At 32.5% G+C, this 18,465-nt stretch overlaps 3 protein-coding genes across 3 annotated transcripts in view; 1 reads left to right on the top strand and 2 right to left on the bottom strand.

The window, feature by feature from the left end:
* Positions 1 to 2,146, top strand: part of LOC106102116 (probable G-protein coupled receptor 139) — a 10,696-nt gene extending 8,550 nt beyond the window's left edge. The window contains exons 7-9 of the mRNA XM_013281525.1: positions 2 to 345; positions 492 to 544; positions 707 to 2,146. Coding sequence (XP_013136979.1) covers positions 2 to 345; positions 492 to 516 — 369 coding nt within the window. The 3' untranslated portion in view covers positions 517 to 544; positions 707 to 2,146. The remainder of the gene's footprint in view (position 1; positions 346 to 491; positions 545 to 706) is intronic.
* A 3,353-nt stretch (positions 2,147 to 5,499) lies between these two features.
* LOC106102259 (ejaculatory bulb-specific protein 3-like) lies at positions 5,500 to 7,951 on the bottom strand. The gene is made up of 3 exons (XM_013281684.1): positions 7,905 to 7,951; positions 6,082 to 6,270; positions 5,500 to 5,758 (listed from the first exon to the last, which is right to left on the bottom strand). Exons 2-3 carry the CDS (start codon positions 6,266 to 6,268, stop codon positions 5,565 to 5,567), a joined length of 381 nt encoding a protein of 126 aa, XP_013137138.1. The 5' UTR covers positions 6,269 to 6,270; positions 7,905 to 7,951; the 3' UTR covers positions 5,500 to 5,564.
* A 6,431-nt stretch (positions 7,952 to 14,382) lies between these two features.
* The window catches only part of LOC106102114 (probable G-protein coupled receptor 139), a 6,462-nt gene continuing 2,379 nt past the window's right edge, over positions 14,383 to 18,465 (bottom strand). The window contains exons 2-6 of the mRNA XM_013281523.1: positions 18,388 to 18,465; positions 16,587 to 16,723; positions 16,089 to 16,191; positions 15,175 to 15,743; positions 14,383 to 14,444 (exon numbers count right to left, since the gene is read on the bottom strand). Of these exons, the coding sequence (XP_013136977.1) occupies positions 14,423 to 14,444; positions 15,175 to 15,743; positions 16,089 to 16,191; positions 16,587 to 16,723; positions 18,388 to 18,465 (909 nt within the window). The 3' untranslated portion in view covers positions 14,383 to 14,422. The remainder of the gene's footprint in view (positions 14,445 to 15,174; positions 15,744 to 16,088; positions 16,192 to 16,586; positions 16,724 to 18,387) is intronic.

Below are 18,465 nucleotides of genomic sequence, written 5' to 3'. Positions count from 1 at the left end.
TGCTGAAAAGATGGTCAAGCGCCAGCACAAAGCAGATAAAAGAACTGACAGAACGACGAAAATGTTGCTGGCGGTGTTGCTACTGTTTCTCGTAACAGAACTTCCTCAAGGTATTATGGGGCTGATGAGCGGACTGCTCGGCCCTTGCTTCTTCAAGCGATGCTACAATTTATTTGGAGAGATCATGGACATGTTGGCGCTGGTGAACGGTGCTATCAACTTTATCCTGTACTGCTCGATGTCCCGCCAGTTCCGGCAGACGTTCCGGCAGCTGTTGCTTCAGAGGCCACTCGCTCGCTTCTTGCCACCCGCCGCCTCGCACTCTGAGTCCCACAACCAAAACACGTAAGTTTCCCATTACTCCTTCTCTCCCATTATACATCCTTCTCTCTTAGCCATTTCATTATTACTTGTTTATTGTTTTCAAAATTTTAAACGCCACTGCATTTTTTGTTTTATTTTTGTTTCACTCATAACTGCTACTCCAACAGGTGCTCGGAAAAGATAAAAAGATAATTCTGCAAACACATCGTAAGCTGTCTACGTAAGTATATAAGTTTTCCATGGACAGTACATTGTAACAAATGCTTCCTTATCAATATACATATCTCATTAATTATTTACACGATTATACTTTTTATAAAATGCGCCCTAATTAGTTTATGTTCTTAACTTTTTTTTTTCAATAAGACAATTATTGTTGCAGAGCAAAGACGTCGGTACCTTGAGGTCGGGTTCGCCAGGCGAATGTTCCCGCTGTGTGCGAACATTTCCTTTAAGAACTGTCAACTGTCGCAAAGACTTAGGTAGGTAGGAACATTTCAGTGAAGTGTTATTTAAATATCACGATACAACTACGTCAAAAGGTTGTCATGGCAACGTACAATACGAGGCTAGGATTTTATGGCGACAGTGTTTCAAAAAACATTTGATAGTGGGAAACAAGATTAATAATTATTGGAGTGTAATATACTTTGTTTAAAACTTTAATGTATCAGTGCTTTTAAATCTTTTGTAAATAAATATATATGATATTTATAGCTATAGATTTTCATTGTCAAGTTATGTGTTTCAAACTAGTAGCCTCGCGAAGAATGTTTGTCGATTACTCCCCCACAAGTGTCACCGACCGCGTCCTTAGCTCGTCTGCTCTACTGAGCGTGCATCGGTAAACGCGTGACGTCATGAGGCTATAGACAAAGATTTTACGCACGAGGAAATATGCGATTATATTGTATTGATATAATAATGTTACTGTTTTTATCACCCGACTGGAAAAGTTTTTTCGTAAATGTATAAGTTTGTTTTATATTTGTTTAATGTTTTGTAACTGGTTGATACAAAAGATTATATTGATGATTTTTCTTAATTAGATAGTAATTTTGTTATCATATAAAATAAAATAAATGTACAAACATTGTGAAGTAATTGGCGGGAAAAATGTGTTATCTTTTGTAGAAAGTAACATGAGATACAAAATTTAGTGATGATTTTTTAAATTTCAAAATGTATTTAATTTCATTTTTCAAACAAATGTTTCCGGATATTACTTCAAAGCTTGGATTTATTTGTTTTCTCCGCAATTCAATACAGCGATAAAACCGGATATCGAAAACTATTATTAACGGATGTAATGGTCGAGTATTTGGTTACTATTTTATGTTTGTTTCAAGGAAATGTAGCTCAACGATAGATTTTTCTTTTTAGATCTTAATGATTTATCTATATTATAACGTACATACTAACTTCTTCAGAGGCATAAACTTCGAAAGTATGTTAAAATTACTCTTCCACCTTATGTGAAATTTGAAATAAAAAATAAATATTAATAGTGAAGTAAGAAATATTTCCATTAATCCTTACAATTTGAGGTTCTAAAGACACGGTGTTCTATATGCAATTGGAGGTTATGAAGTTTGATTTGTACCATAATAGAAATAAAAAAAGTAATGAACGTAACACAATTAAATTCTAGTCCAATAAGTAATTAATCATTAGATTATTATTTAGATTTAAGACAAAGTGTAAAGATTTTCTAATATAAGAAATGTTAAAAATATGAACCGATTCCAAAATTATACTCTAAAATTAATTTTCTATCTGTTCAACTAGAGTCTGCTCTTTGTTCATACTGATGAAAATATTATTTTAAATTAGCTCTTAGAAAATATACTAGTAATAACAAATATTTATTAATTATTTTATAAACTGTGTTGCGTAGATTTACATAAGAAACAATATGTAATACAGAATGTATATATTAAGATTTTATGTATATATACATATGTAAATGTTAAGATTTTAAGTGTTTATATTTCATATCTGTAATTAAACATTGTTCAAAGTTCATTTCAAGCACTTTAAACTATATAAAGATATTGATCTCATATATATGTGTTTAAAATAATGTTTTTTAATTTAATGAAATACTGTTTACTGTCTTGTACTGTGTATTCTTGAATAATAAATGTATTCAATTTACCTGACCTTCATTTTATCCTGTGTAAAAAAGATCTATTCACTATTCAGTCATGTTATAAATGAGAAACTTTGGTTGGATGGATGTTTGTTATGTATTAGCAAAAGGTCTTGAGGAAACTTTAATTTGGCGTAAAAACATCAACACTGGCGAAATCGCAGGAAAGAGCTAGTAACTAATAAGAAAATCAATGACCTTGACAAAATATGTTTCGGTGACAATCGTGTAAACCGTTTTTTAAGAAAATGAGAGGGGATATACTATTTGATTAAACAATCTTTGGAAAGTATTGGCTCTGATATTTTAAAATTTCTACGAAAAGTTGTTGGTTAAATAAACATGAAGCTACGCCGCTACGGCGTAGCAGGAACGAAACCTTGAGGCATATAAAAGTATAATAAATCAGTTTTAGTCCTCTGTTTGTAGAAAAGAACTTGTTTTTAGAAGTTTCTAGAATATCGATAAACCAAAATCGAAATGTATATGTCAATAACATTCTACCTATTTGTGTACTTTTTATTCCCGGTATGTTACTAAGGCAACCGAGATAAAAGGGGGTGTCATGTTACTTGAGTAAGTGCTCATAAGTAATATTAGATATTAAAAAAACTTCTGCATTTCAGACAAAATGAATTATAAAATAAGGGCCTTTAATGTGTACTGTTTGTTTTCCTGTGTCATTTTTAATCGGAACAAATATTTTTATTTAAAAAATAAATAGCTACCGTGCGAAACGGGGCCGGATCGCTAGTTATTTATATGTCAGCCCGTATTTAGTAAATAAATCTAGTGAAATGTTTACAAATTCCATACATTTATATGTTTCTTGACCGCTTTGAATATGAAACAGATTATGCAAGAGGTACGCAGACGTAAATAAATCTTACATTACATTTATGACTCGTAGAATCGACCTATAGTTCATTCGATTACATTAATAATACCTATAAAATATACTATTATATATAGTAAGTGTGGATATTTTAGATACGAAACATCAGTGATTTCTCATCTAGTTAAGTAGTTTAGAAGATATTGCAATAAACATATTTTCATACGAACAAAGACAGGCAAAACAACGTATCCATTACTAGCAATAATATAACGGCCTATGTTAGTAACTGATAACGTAGCTTTTTAATGTTTAAAGGATTTTTGAAATCGGCCCAGTAGTTTTGATTTTTCAATACATACAAAAATCAAATTTTTCCTCTTTACAATATTAGTATAGATTGATGGCTCTATGAGAAGTCACGAGCTAACTGTTCCCCAGCTAGTTGAACAACTATGTAAAAATTTGCTCGTTTGTCAATTCCTTAAAATTATTTCTATTAAATACAAGTTTTCATAAAATGTGTAAAGTAAAACAAAAGGAAAATTTCGAAAAAACCGATGCCATTGTGTATTTAGCATAATTTACGAACGTAAACACATATTTTCGTCTCCCGAGGGCGAGTTGTGACATAACGAACAAACACGCCAAACTCAGGTACAAAAAGGACAAACAATTGGGACAGCGGCAACTTCCTTAACATTTTTCGTCTACAATCTTTTAAAATTAAAACTGAGAGCTATAATGTTTTGTGTTACAAAAACTAGAAGTGAGATATTTAAATTAAAAATGGAAATGTAATGTTTTTATTTAATAAATAATTCTAAGCTTAATAGGTTTTAAGAAAATTGTCTATTCTTCTTACTTTGCCTACCTGCTTACTAAGTTATCTTGCTGACAAGACAAGAACACAATTATCCTACTCGGCTTCTACCGTATCTTAATTAGACGGTGCTTGCTCTAAGCTTAACATCAATGATAAAGCTAACTGACATAATCGAAATATTCAGCTAAATTTGAGATTATGCGACTTTCACAGGAAGGCAGAACTGTGGGGCAGAGTAGATACTGTTATCGGCGAATACGTCCATTTGTAATACTGGACTGTACTGCTCTGCCTTAATCTTATACCCTCGTGTACTCTGTCTCAGACTAAGTTGGTGTTTCTAGTGTCAGATTTTATATTTTTGAATAGTTCTTTTAAATTATTTTAGTAAAGTGGTTTCCTTATTTGCAGCTATAAACGAACCTACTTATATAAAAGGAATTATTTATGAAAAGTGAAATCACAACTTTTTTAATAGACTTTAGGATATTAAGAATTTAATGGTGCGTTTGTACGCGCGTCGCTTTATGTTAATTTTATAGCTTTGTTTTATTCTGCACTTTTTATCTCTAACCCATTCACCGTGACTTATAAATTATTTATAATGAACATTGTGTCTGGTAAATTTCCAAGTAAACATAGCTTTAAATAATATCGTCACCAGCTCACTACACGTACCCACTGAAGGGGTCTGTGTGGTCGTGGCGAGGGTTCAATCTATAGATGTTTATATCTCTAAAGATTGAAATACTAATGATGTTAACAATTTAATGTCCGGATTTTCAATAAACACGGCGAAACGAAGCAAAAGTAATAATTTATAGAAAAAAAAACTCACGTATTAACATTGTATGATTCATTTTACACTAAAATTTATTATTTAGATTTCAAAAATGTGTTTAGAATATATAACGTTTCAAGTCCTTTGCCTTCTCTCGAACTCATTATAAAGCACTTTAGAGACAGTATAAACTTTGTTGATTCAAGGTACGGCAACGAGTGGTGATTATTTCACTGTGGAGAGTAAATTGGAGTGGCCAAGACGTGACTGGAAAGTGCTCCTTGACATCGCCTTGTCACTAACACCTCTTCCAAATGAACCAAAATATTGCATTTAAAGTACACACTTACTACAACCTCTATTTCGTATCTAACTGTATTAACCAATCGTTGTCAATTAACAATGTCAATTAGTTATAGATGGAGTGTTAAAAAATTTTGACGGCTAATGTTGCGATGATTTTAGAAATGTTATTCTGTAGTTATCCAAATTTTAGGAATTTCACTTGAAGGCCTTTTTCGTCTCACTTTTGTGCTTCAAGTTAGGTTAAGTATCTAATGGGTATAAATCTATGCAAAAAATGTAATTAAATCATTTTATTCTTGAGTTGAGAAATATTGTATTTGTTATTTACTTGGAAACATCTTTATTTTGGGGCGTATTTGTTAATGAATGCTGCAAGAACTTCAAGACTTTGTCCATTGGCGTTGTAGATTTTAACCAACTCCTCCCACTCCGCGGGAAGTAGCTCCATGATGGCCTTCAGTACTTCGGCGACGAGTGACTTTTGTTTCTCAGTGCATTTGGCGCATTCAGAGTCTAGTGCTTCTGGAATCCACTCTGTAAAAAATAAAGAAGAAATGAATGAACTGTTTATCTGTTGAACTTAACGAAGGTTTCTAAGGGACAAGTTTACACTGTATTTTCTTTTACAAGACCTAACTAATTTAATGTTGTTATGTACTTTAATGGACCTTCTAAATTGTGCTAGTAGTAGTATATACGAGTAATATTGCATATAACTGAAATATAAGTCTTTTATTGAGAATGGCTTACAAAGAAGTTAGAAGAGGTATAGAGTTCCACAAACATTCTTCTTCGATGCTATTGGCATTCTATTTATTCCATATAACTATATAGTTAAATGTCATCACAATACTAACTTTTAATGTCCGTTCCCTCCGGTGTACATTTTCCTTTCGACTGGAAACACAGGACGTAGGCTTTCAATAGGCGAATGTTGCCAATGAGTTCTTTTACGTCAAAGGACTCATATTTAGTGTCGTAAAATCCGTCGTCAGGGCGCGCGAAGGCTACAGCTAACAGGGCTAGCACAACCAACAACTTCATGACTGGAAAAAAACATGGTGTCGAATTAACACTACTTAAGTAACAGTGGTAAACTCAGAAGTATATAAATGCTGTGCTAAGGTCCTTCGACCGGTGCAATATCACAAAGCAATTCCATGTTTTTTAAGCCTTTGTCTTCCAAATCTTTTTTAATAAGGGGGATAGTTTTACGAGAAAATGTATAGGTAAGGGAAATATACCGTTCGTAGATTCTAGGTGAGACTAAAAAAGACAAGGCATAAAAAAACTACCTATAACTTGTAGAACGTAACTTCAAATTCATTCAAAGTGGTGTTTTTTTTTTAATTTTTTATTTTCAACTTCTACAGACTCTTGGTCCGTACTCTTTTTTGCACAGTTTGTTTTATTTTTTATTTTTGTTGCATAATCCGTATATCATTAGTGAGTTCCGTTTTTTTTAAACAATTATACTACTGCTTTTACTTATACTAGCGCGACAGTTGTCAGTGGCGACGGGTGTATCTTTGAACCGAGTCTATGTAATTTTTTTTCAGATCTTCAAAGTGGTGTTAGTACTGGTGCACACCTTTGACTAAACTATTGCACAACTGTTGTGCGATTGTTTAGTTGCACAACTAGAAATGGAGTACTTTACCTCATATAAACTCATAGTAATCAAAGCGAGACAAAACAGTTATGATATAACTAGTTTAGTTTTAGGTGTGCGTGCTTAGACTACAGCTAATCAAAATGGAGTGAAACCGACACCTTGACGATTGGATCCTTTGAATAATATGGTGTATATAATATAGCTATGATAAATGTACAAAAATGAAGAAAAATTTTACAGTTGCAATCAAATAAAAGATAACTAACAGTATAAATAGTTGCTATTTAATGTTAAAACAGAAAAGCTAAAATGCATGTCTAAATTTATGAATATGTTTTCATTTTAATTGTTAAATAGCTTTACTCATTAAGGTACTCAACTAATTGTTCTTTGCAATATCATTCCGTAATTGCTTATTTTATTAAAACGATAATTATGTCTCATAACTTTGAAACTACTCATTACACATCGTTGTTGTTTGAAGACTGATTGTAAAAAAACGAATTATAACTTTTGTTAACATTAATAAATGTTCAACGAAATATGTTGCGCGTATTTATAATTATACCGTACTAACTACATTGATTTACAATTATCTGGATAGTACGTAAAAATGCAAATCTTTTGATAGATAGATTGACTTTGTTAGAAGGTATCCCAGAACGGCTCAATGCATCATTATGAAATTTTCACACATGTAGAGATCTGGAAAAACGTATAGGCAAAATTAAAAGTTTTATTTTTTAACTACGCACGGACGGAGCCGCTATTCACAGCTAGTGCATTATAAATAAGAAAAAGTAAAACGAAATGTTTTGAATAAGTTTTATGAATTCCTCTGCATAACTTTCTAGTAGGTAGTTCTAAAAGATGTCGAAAGACAGCGAAGTGGAAGTCTATTTACGAAAGGCGACTGGACCGCCTTATGAGATAAGAGGTAGGAACAAAAATTGTGAAGATAATTCGAATCATTCTTTCTTTACAACAACTCTCAACAAAGTAAATATAAATCTATGGAATATAAAAATCCCTTAACGAAGAACCAAAAATGAATATTAAACTCACCTAACGTTTACTTCCTATTACTACTTGATTCAAACTACAGAAATATTTAAGACACATCAGCTTATATACCATCAAAATAATTACATATTAAGGTCGAAGTACATAATTACTTACAATTAAAACTTAATAATTAAAAACTTACAATGAATCGTTCATTTTATTCTTGTTATTTTATTTCAATTCCAAGAATCATTTAATATCAAAACATTCTTCAATTCATAATGATTTTTAACATATAAATATACTTACCAACATAACCTATAGAACTAGTTTTTAATGCAAATTTTGTAGCTTATTACCATACCGTATCAAAAGATATTACTGAAATAGCAATTTTGTCCGTCTGATATTCTTCCTATTTAATAATATTAACATCACAGCATATGCAAGTGGGTCCATGATATATGTATAAAGTTATGTTTTGGTTAAGTACTGCAAACTAATATAAGGACATATCTTTTTAAAAATTGTCCTTGAAAAACCTAGTTTAAACATCTTTTAATAAAAATGTTCAGTCAAATTTTGTTTGGACAGAATAAAAACAAACAAACGAAAGTGTTTATCAAAATGTTTTTGTGAAGTAAATAATTAAAACCTTTATAAGAGCACGCTTATACGTTTTACTAAACTATCGCATAATTGTTCAGCCGCGCTTTAATTTGTATGAGTTTATAAGGAGGTGCGCACACTTTCGACTAAACAGTTGAATTGGCTGCGAAACAATCGACAATCGCACAACAGTTATGCGATACATTAGTCAAGCCCTCTCTTAAGGGAGTGATCAAATTTTTCTCCTCATATATTGTTGTTTAGTTTTGCGAATTTAATCCATTATTTTTGTATATAAAACAATTGTACGATATAATCAATATCAATCGTAAAACTAATCTCATATCTTCTTTCATATGCATAGATACTTGCAACTTCAAAGAGTCTGTTTGAATATCTGACGCTTTCGTAGAGAAATGTGATTTATAAGTTACAGCATAGGGTTTAAATTACAACGTCTCCAGTGCTGTTCCAACATATTATTTGCTTTAATCAATTGCACCGCAGATTGTATTTCAAATTCTATTAGATATATTTAGTGTAATAATTAAAATTAAACTAGAAACTAATTTAATACAAAAAGATTAAGATGCAAAGGTTAAATTAAGCAGTTTTAGTATAAAAAAATATGTTAATCAATGCATGAATAATGCATTATTTATTTTTTTACGCCTACGTAAATAAAATAGTTCCTGTTACGCTCGCTAAATTTAAGCCAAATACTCGGATAGTTCAGATAAATCTAACGTGTGTAAAGAAAACTTAGAACTAAACAGATTCCAGTTTTGTTAGATTTATCTGAATAATTGGACAGTTCACAAAAGATTTTTCTACGCGATATGACTTTTTTTTTGTATAAAATATGCATAACAAGACAGACTAAACAAGCTTGTTATTCACGTTAAATTTAATTTATAAGCAAAATTTTCCTAATTCTTTCACGAAATAACGAACTAATTATTTTGTGCGTATATTATAGTTTTTTGTTCTGTCAGGTATAAAAGAAAATCTCTATTAAAAACATACAAGTGACTTAGAGACAGAAGATTAAGAGAATCGACTTGAAAATATATTTTATAGTCATAAGGTTTACTTGAGGAGCAACGTCATCGCTGTCCGTAGATACATAAGTAGCTGTTGCCTGCGACATCGTCTGCGCGGAATTTAAAAACAAATATACTAAGCTACTACCACATACCTCAGCAAACGCGGATTTGAGGACAGACAAACAAAATTTTACTAAATACAAGTCACATAATAATATGTTGTATATTATTGTAGCTACATTTGTCACAAGAAAATTTAAATTGGCTTCTGTACCCTGTGGTAAACACTCCTTGTAATATTGATTACAAACTATATACGTTCATAATCAAATACTTCTACATAGACATTCAATACATCATTGTGCCCATTGTGCCCGAACTGCCCGCTGCACCGGGCCTCACATCGCAAGTTTCGTGACCACGGCTTGAGAGCTAGAAATTTAAAAAAATAAAAGAGAGTGATACAAAAAGACATGATAATATCCCACAGTCAGTAAAAATGTATGTAAAACATGTTTGAATTTTACATTACATGAGATTTGTACCAAACGAACGTAGGGTTAGAATACAGCGTTCTGCTTCATACTTTTCAAAGTTTTAAAGAACTTCTTCTTAGGGTTTATTTAAAAAAAAACCAATGAAGAAGGAGTACCAAGAAATAGAATCCTCACACAAAAGATGTGTCCTCAGACTAAAGCTATCACTAGACAACAAGAAGGACCCGATTCAAAAATAATAACCGCCCAAAGAATCCTAAATTCTTACATCGAATCAACAATCCAAACACAGAACTAAGTATTTGGCACGAGGGCATATTATAGAGATTGATAAATAGCCTATTAATTCCAGAAACAGTATGTACCAAAATCAATGTTTGATGTTGGCATAACTGACGGTCCTCTCCTTTGTGTGTTCATTTTATTGTATTAGAGCGATTTATAAGCCATTTGGTGCGGCTTTACTTGAATTGTTTATTAACCCTAAAGGAATTACGAGCCAAATATTTAGTGTACTTTTATTGCTAAATCAATCGTCGTTATTGAAGCAATTTAGGGCTATATTTAGACTTAAAGATTGAACATTTTTATGATCTAAAAGAAAGTAAACAAAGAATTTTTAAAACCTTCAGTTAACGAACTAATGTCGCCTTTATGTGTTTTTTTATTACATTAATGTTCAATAATTGCTTGTTTCATACTCCGAACTCGCTAAAGAGTACTATTAATGTAATATTGAATATATCCTCATGAGCTCATATATGTATATATTCTCCAAGATCTTATTTAAAGGTAGGGGTGAAATTCAAAATAAATTCATTTTTCTGGTTTTACAACTTTTAATTATTTCGTAATCAAAGCATTAAGTTTTTTTTTTTTAAATTATTAACAACTCGTTTCTTTGAAAATAGAGAACACACCGAAGCGCTTGTTGAATTTTAATTAAGCGTTGTTGCCTTCAAATAATTAATTTAATTTTAATGTTTTCTTTTTATCAAAATAAACGGCCATTGGCCTTAAAGGACTGTTAAATCGTCGTTTTTTCTTTGAATCAGTTCGGTAACTTTCCACTTCTAAGCTTTATATTGTTTGGGACTCTATAGAGCTATTTTCGAATCCAAAAACATAAAGATAACACTAGTTGCTGACAATTTGCGTGCTTTACTCCAATGGGTATTGTTTCACTTACCAGAAACACTGATGAAAAATTCTACTCTGTGTTCACTAAATTGAATTAAATGTAAATCGATGCGTGCTCGGAATGGTGAAGTCCTTCGTGATTCGAATGTTATTTGTAACGTGCTCGATTTTGTACCTGGCTGATTGAATCTTTCCTTTAACAACATAAATTTTATTCAGAAGCGGTAGTTAATTTAGTTCGTTCACCTCTTCGTGAAAAATCATGTGTGGAAATAACTTGAAATCACCGATGAGAGGATGCAAATGCATGTATTGCGGAGGCAACATATGCCATAACCAGCAGGATTCTCCTGGAAGTGATTTGTTTTGTTTACCTTTTTTCATTTTTGTATGTCATATTAAATATATAACGTCTCAGAGTATTTATTTGCATCATATATTTCGGTTTAAACACTATGAAGTAATATTTCAGTTACACTTACAATCACTTACGAGTATGTATATGAAAATTTCTTAAACGCTTGTAGGATATTACATTCATACAGACGGGACAACTTATTCCGATTTCACACATCGCTAAACGCACACGGCTTTGAGTGAAATTTAAATCTCCATTCCTAGAAAATGGAATTTTATTCAGGGTAAACTACGAATATGATATGATCCGACGTTTCATGAAAATAGTCGAAAAATTTTAAACAATTTCGACGTCCTTATTGCACTTGATTTAACTACACTAAGGTAATCGTCATAGATTTCTTGAATGAAGAAAGAATTAAAAAAAAAATGATTGTTTAAATTACGCAAGAATTACTCAATTAGATATTGTTCACGCTACTGTAAGAACAAGTTATAGTTATAGGTAAATAAATGAACGCGTTCTGAAAGACAAGTAAATAATTGAGACTAGAAAGCACTTTGTCTCGTATCACCTTACCGTATCCTACAATAATAAATATGTCGTCATTAGATTGAATGCGATGTATTCATAAAGGTTTTCCGATTTCAAAGTAAAGGAAAGAGAATATTTTTAGAAAAGTACAAAGTATTGTGAAAAACATTAATTTCCATTATCATTTATTTATTTATTGTAATCAATTTATACAAACATCTATACAAAGAAAAAACAATAAGTAACCCTTCGGGCGTCCAATATTATTACATTATTATATGAAAAAAATGAACATTTTCCTTTATAAGGAAAAAAAATCTGTTACTTTTCATGTGAGAATAAAAGTTACAAAATTAATTTCTGGGTACGATTTTTTTTTTGTGTAAAAGGTAATGTATGATTTAATAGAAATATGAAGTTACGGTATATCAACGAAATTTGCTTATTTGCTTAATTACTCTGTCCACAATGGTCATTACACGAGATAGTTAAAACGACTTTTAAATGAATTAAATCATTTAGAAACAAGATCTACGAAAGGTTAATGTTGAACGACACGACAAAGTCATTTTAAAATAGCGAGAGTATTTGAACACGCCAGAACCAATTATGAAATTAATATACCATCGATAGAACTAAACTAGTTTGTGCTCACAAAGTTGTAGGTTGGTGTTGTACACAACGACTGTAAATTTAATGTAAGTCATCCTTAAATTTAGTTAGTACTATTTACAACTCTTCAAAAGGAAGCCTCGCGCATTCTGTGTTTGTTGGATGGATGGATCTTTATTAGAGTTTGTAGACTAAACAGCTCAACGGATTTCGATTTGGCATAGATGTAGAGGATAGTCCGGAAAACACATAGGCTACTTACTTTTTTAACTCCACGAGTAAGCAGTCGCGGGCGAAAGGTAGTATTTTCTAACAGAACGAACACCGTGATCTCAGCAGGCCAGATTATTTTGTCGGACTTTACTAAAGTAATAAATATTACAAAGCTCGAGAAGATGGCACTGTCACGCCTACGCAGAAATAAATTCGCTTAACGCTGCTTCGAAAACGCCACCGCGACTAAACATAATTGAATTTCCGCCATTGCCACACTATTACTCAGTGTCGTTACCAATAAAGTAAACAGCTCATGAACTTAATCCAGGAAGATTAAACAGATTAAACCTTCTATAAATACCATTTGTAATAAATGCTAAGCAGATGCGTTGCCAGCCTTTAAAGAAGCGAGCATATCACTTCCTCAAAGGTCGGCAATGCATCTGTAGTTCCTATGTTGTTGACCTGGTGACCCTGGCGTCGTTGACCACCTCGGTGTTCTCGCCGTTCCTTTGCCCTCGTTTTATTATATAAAAAGGAGAGATAAAGACACGTACAGAAAGAGGATATTTCCCCTTGCACACGTCCCCGCCCCTGCCAAAAACTCTTTCCTTTCCCACTCTGTAGTTCTGATGCCAGAACAGTTTAGGCCCAAAGTCGTAAACGATATGTTATAATCTCGATCTAGGCTTTATACGATTTTTTTTTTACATTACGTCTAATAAATAAGGGAATGAAGAACAAAAGAAAAAACTATGTTATTTTTTTCTGTTTATTTGATATTTAACATGAAGAATGTAAATACAATAGCTAAGACTAGATTTATAAATTAAATCATTATTAATACATCTATTTAATCCAATATCCTTTAATAATTTATTAGATAACCATTCCATTAAAGACAACGGCCTTAGATTTAAATTATTAATTATTAAAATTGTAAATTTATATTTCAAAATTAATTTATCAAATTCAGATTGAAGATTTGGATTAAATATATCTCCCTTGATTATATTTATAAAGACTAGAAGGTTATGCTAACTGATTCTTAAATCTAATTAAAACAACAATTATTTTTACGTAACATTTAATTATCTCGTGATATGTTTAATGGGAGATCGTATGTAGAAATGCTAACTACCGCATTTAGTCCTTTTACGTTTTTTTAAATACTACCCTAGAGCAGGTTTTAACATATTTTTATGACATTGAATGTGGTATTAAGATAACGTTACGTATACATTATAACAAATACGTCATGTGATAAATTTGTTAGAAATACCATTTGTTTAACATGTTTTCATTGTACAAAGTGGCAAACAAGCACGTCTGCAACATCATCTGCAAGTACAAGCAATATCTGCAAAAAGTTAACAGATACTAATATTTAATGAATAGAGGAAAGGACGTACAGAAAAAGGACATACTGTCTCCTATACATCCCTTTTCTGCCAAATCGAAAAAGACATTGTCGGATTCGGATATTTTCTTTCCGTTCTCTTAATTCTATTAACTTTATACAAAATGTTGCATTACAATTTCTTCCTTATTCTTAGCAATCCTTCCTCACGGAACCGATGTCTTTGCTCTGAAAATAACAAAAAAAGAAAACAATAGTATCCTTGTGCTTTAACAACCACTTAATGTATTATTCTATATCTATACTAATATTATATTATTAAGGAAAGATTTGTATTTTTGTATGTATTCGATTCACGTAAAAACTACTGGGCCCTTTTCAAGAATCTTTCACCATTAGAAAGGTGAAAGAATCTGTGAGTTACATAGGTTAGTAGAAAAAATGTCGGCCACATATTTTCACGCGGGCGAAGTCGCGAGCAACAGCTAGTGTAATAAAAATAGTTAAATAATATTAAACCCTGAGCATTTATTAAACCAAGTTCTTAATGGTTTAAGTCTTTTAAATGTTTCGCAGCCACATCTGAGTACTATTTATACATTTATAATTATTTAATAACTTTTTTTATTGTCTGTTTTAATAAAAAATATTTCAGTAATCCTTGCTTGTTAACAAAAAAAATTGTTATAATGTTTTCATTACATTCGAGTTAATAAAAAAAATTACAAGGTTGGTTCATCGTAAAGAGCAGAAAACTCGGATTCTTTAATTAAGTAACACTTCAATCTATTAGCTTCAAATGTAAACGATGCAAAATAAAAAGGACATGTCTATTATTTACAAGGCGATAAAATGTTTGTTCTCCGTGTTACAAAAAGTAATGTAAATTATTTCAGGATCGATTTTAAGGATCTAATATTGATTGCGGTAAATCTTGTTGCAAGAAAAAAAAACTTACGTATTGAGACCATCGGAATTGGATGCGGGCGGGGTGGGCCACGTGTGCAACTGCACGCGCCACATGAGTTGGCGAAATGTCATCCGGAACTGGCGGGACATGGAACAGTACAGGATGAAGTTGATCGCTCCGTTAAGCAGCGCCAACGCGTCCATTAGCTCGCCAAATAAATCGTAGCATCCCTTGAAGAAGCACCGTCCCAGTACACCGCTTAAAAGCCCCAGTATACCCTGAGGCAACTCCGTCACCAAAAATAGTACAAGTACCGCCACCAACATCTTGGTCGTTCTATTTGCTCGTTTGTTAGCTTTGTTCTGACGCTTCCCTGTTTTATTTGTAGGACATGTGTCATAAACTCTTATTTTCTTTTGGTGTTCATTGGCGCGGTACACTTCGAGTATCAACCAAAGGCTGATGACCGTCAGTATGCAACAGGGCAACAATTTGATGACTACAGCATGCACCCAGAAGTTTATCAAATACAGCATTCCCTCCTGATCAGCGTCCACGTGGTACAAGATCATGGGTCCACTGGGTTCTATGACCATTGCAGTGTGGATGTCAAATACCTGGATAAAACAGTTAAAAAAAATAGAGTGTCTTGAAAACATTGCCCGGTTTTGCTTAATTTCAAAATGTAATTATTATAAAATTACATTTTACACGATAGACGCGCCGCATTTTGTGCATGTTTCACCTAACTTTTCACTCTAGATTAAAGTTACCTAGTTTTGCAAAACTCAGCTTAAGACTTTTTAAAGAAGGAGCTTCGTAGAAAATTAATCTGTTAAGATTTCTTTATGTAGTAACTAATATATTTTGTACGTCTTTGTTTATCATTTCAAATCTTCTTTTGTTCTTTAAATAGAATTGGATGTTTTTTATTTAGAAAATCAAACTTTTTCCATACTCACCAGGAATGTAGGTATGCAAAGGATCGGCGGCAAGACGAAACTGCTCAATATCGCCACACTGCAACGTCTTTCCGTACACAGAATGTGATTTTTGTCAGAATATCTGGAAAGCAGTTTTATTATTTTTAATTTGACCTTTTAAGTAAATGTATAACGATTATACAAACAAACCATATACTAATATTATAAATGCGAAAGTTTAGATGGTTGGATGGATGGATGGATGGATGGTTGGATGGATGGATGAATGGATGGTTGGATGGATGTTAGATTTTGTAGCGTAAACGGCTGAACGGATCTCGATGATATTTGGTATAGATGTAGAGGATAGTCTGGAAGAACACTTAGGCTACTCAGGTTTGTATTTTTTATTCCCCGTGGACCAAGTCGCGGGCGAAAGCTTGTACATTACAAATTACAGAATCATCACGTTTATTAATCTTTATTTAAATGAAAATTGAATGAAGACATTGCTAAAAGATACGGGGGTATACTCACTTTATGGCGACATATCTCCAGACAGCCAGCGATAGCGTGAGACAGATGGAGGCCGTGTGGAAGATCTGCGCGAAGTGCATGTGGAAGAGTAGGTACGCTGCCCACTTGTACGGCATCTCGCGCTGGACCGGCAATATCTCCAACACACAATTACAAATACGATCAATGATATCCCTTTCCTATATTGAAGTGCTTGAGATAGGTACGGGCGTTGGCACGTTTATTATTTCGTTGTTCAATCATATGATTTCATTTTCTTGTAGCATATAGGCTAGCAAAGCTTTTGTTATATGTTATAACTGTTACAAGAAACTCGTCAAGTATTTTACATAGTTTTGCTGATTTTATTTATTTTTATTTTTTTATTTATTCCATGGTTAATAAAATTATAAGAAACAACATACCACCAATATAATCTTAAACAACATAGGAATTGATTTAAGACGAATCATATTGAGTGAAATTAATTGTCTTATTCCGCATGTTTTTGGGAGGGAATAAAAGGCAATCCGTTTTGTCGACTTCACTTCAATCCTAACTCAAATATTCCTTCATAACGCTTGCTCAAAGGAAATTCTCATTAATTCGATGTTGAGCTGTCAAAGCGCCTTAGAAAGTTAAGTTCATTTGCTTTGTGATAATAAAGACTTAAATCCAGTAATATTACGTGACAATCGGATACCTTAGCAATTAGTTTCGAATCTATTGTGATATGTGACTCCACGAGTATTGATTTTGATTTCTAGATAAACTCGAGTCAGTTCCGTTTTAAGTTTTGCTTCTATAAGTCGTGCGATGCATAATATTAAGCTTCAGTTGTTTTAAAACTTTCTTATTACAAAAAGCGAAGCTTTCCTTTTACTTTTGTTAGTTTTCTTTAGTCTGTACTTCATATAAGTACTTGAATACATTAACAAAACAACCTTTCACATAGTTAAAATGTAATCATAATATGTAGTGTTTTGATAAATATCTCCATAAATTATACATTCATCAATCTGCCCATCCCACGTTTACAATATTAGAAAGATACCGTTCCTATGATAAACATAATCGATTGTATCCGTGAGTAGATAAATATGATATAAGATTATCGAATAGATAAAATAAATCACAGCGACCAGATTGTCCAGGGCTTAACTACGCAATGACTAAAGCATTCTTATTTCCTAAAATTACAAAGCTACAATAAATAAAACGACAAACATGACGTTTTTGACAAAAACATTATTTTCATCATCATTAACTTGCCTTAGTCCCTACGGAGGGTCGGCACAGTATGCCCTTCTTAAGCATATCCTCTTTCACACAATCCATCCATGCTTTCTTCGATCTTTCTCTACCTTTTTAGGGATTATTCCCCACCGTCACCCCGTCCTGTCCCCAGATGAGCATAAAAAGTTTCATCCATCCCACATTTTAGTCCCACTATCACCAATAAGAAGACAGATATAACCATTATGAAATAAAAGAAGTTCCAAATATCCCCTCGTCGTAAAAAGTGGGACGGATGTAACTTTTTATTCTCATCTGTTCCCACGTGGGGATAGAGCGAGGTGACAGTTGGGAATAATCCCTTTCTAGCTTTCCAATCTTCATATATTCAATTCATAGTCAATCAATCAAATATGTTAGTTTATAAGCGTATAATAGCCGATAAGCATTATAATTAAATTAGCGTTAGCATTATCATTATAGTTTGGTTTTAACACTGGCAACAGTACGATCGTTATGAAATCCTATATAAATAAAATTCTACACAAACGATGTCGTAGGATCCAGTTAGTGTAAATAAACTTACGAGGTAGCGATAAACTGCGAAGGGCACGTACTCGAGCATGACAAAGACGTCGGCGACCGCCAGCCACTTGAGCAGGCG

Source organism: Papilio polytes, unplaced genomic scaffold (genome assembly GCF_000836215.1).
Source record: "Papilio polytes unplaced genomic scaffold, Ppol_1.0 DF823923.1, whole genome shotgun sequence".
Classification (NCBI taxonomy): Eukaryota; Metazoa; Arthropoda; class Insecta; order Lepidoptera; family Papilionidae; genus Papilio; species Papilio polytes.
Note: the sequence above shows the minus strand (reverse complement) of the source record. Positions and strands in the feature narration are given on the sequence as shown.

Coding starts and splice junctions, on each gene's coding strand:
- LOC106102259 (XM_013281684.1), bottom strand. CDS start 6,268: ATGAAGTTGTTGGTTGTGCTAGCCCTGTTAGCTGTAGCCTTCGCGCGC. Junction 5,759..6,081: donor GGAGGGAACGGACATTAAAA/GTTAGTATTGTG, acceptor TATTTTTTACAG/AGTGGATTCCAGAAGCACTA.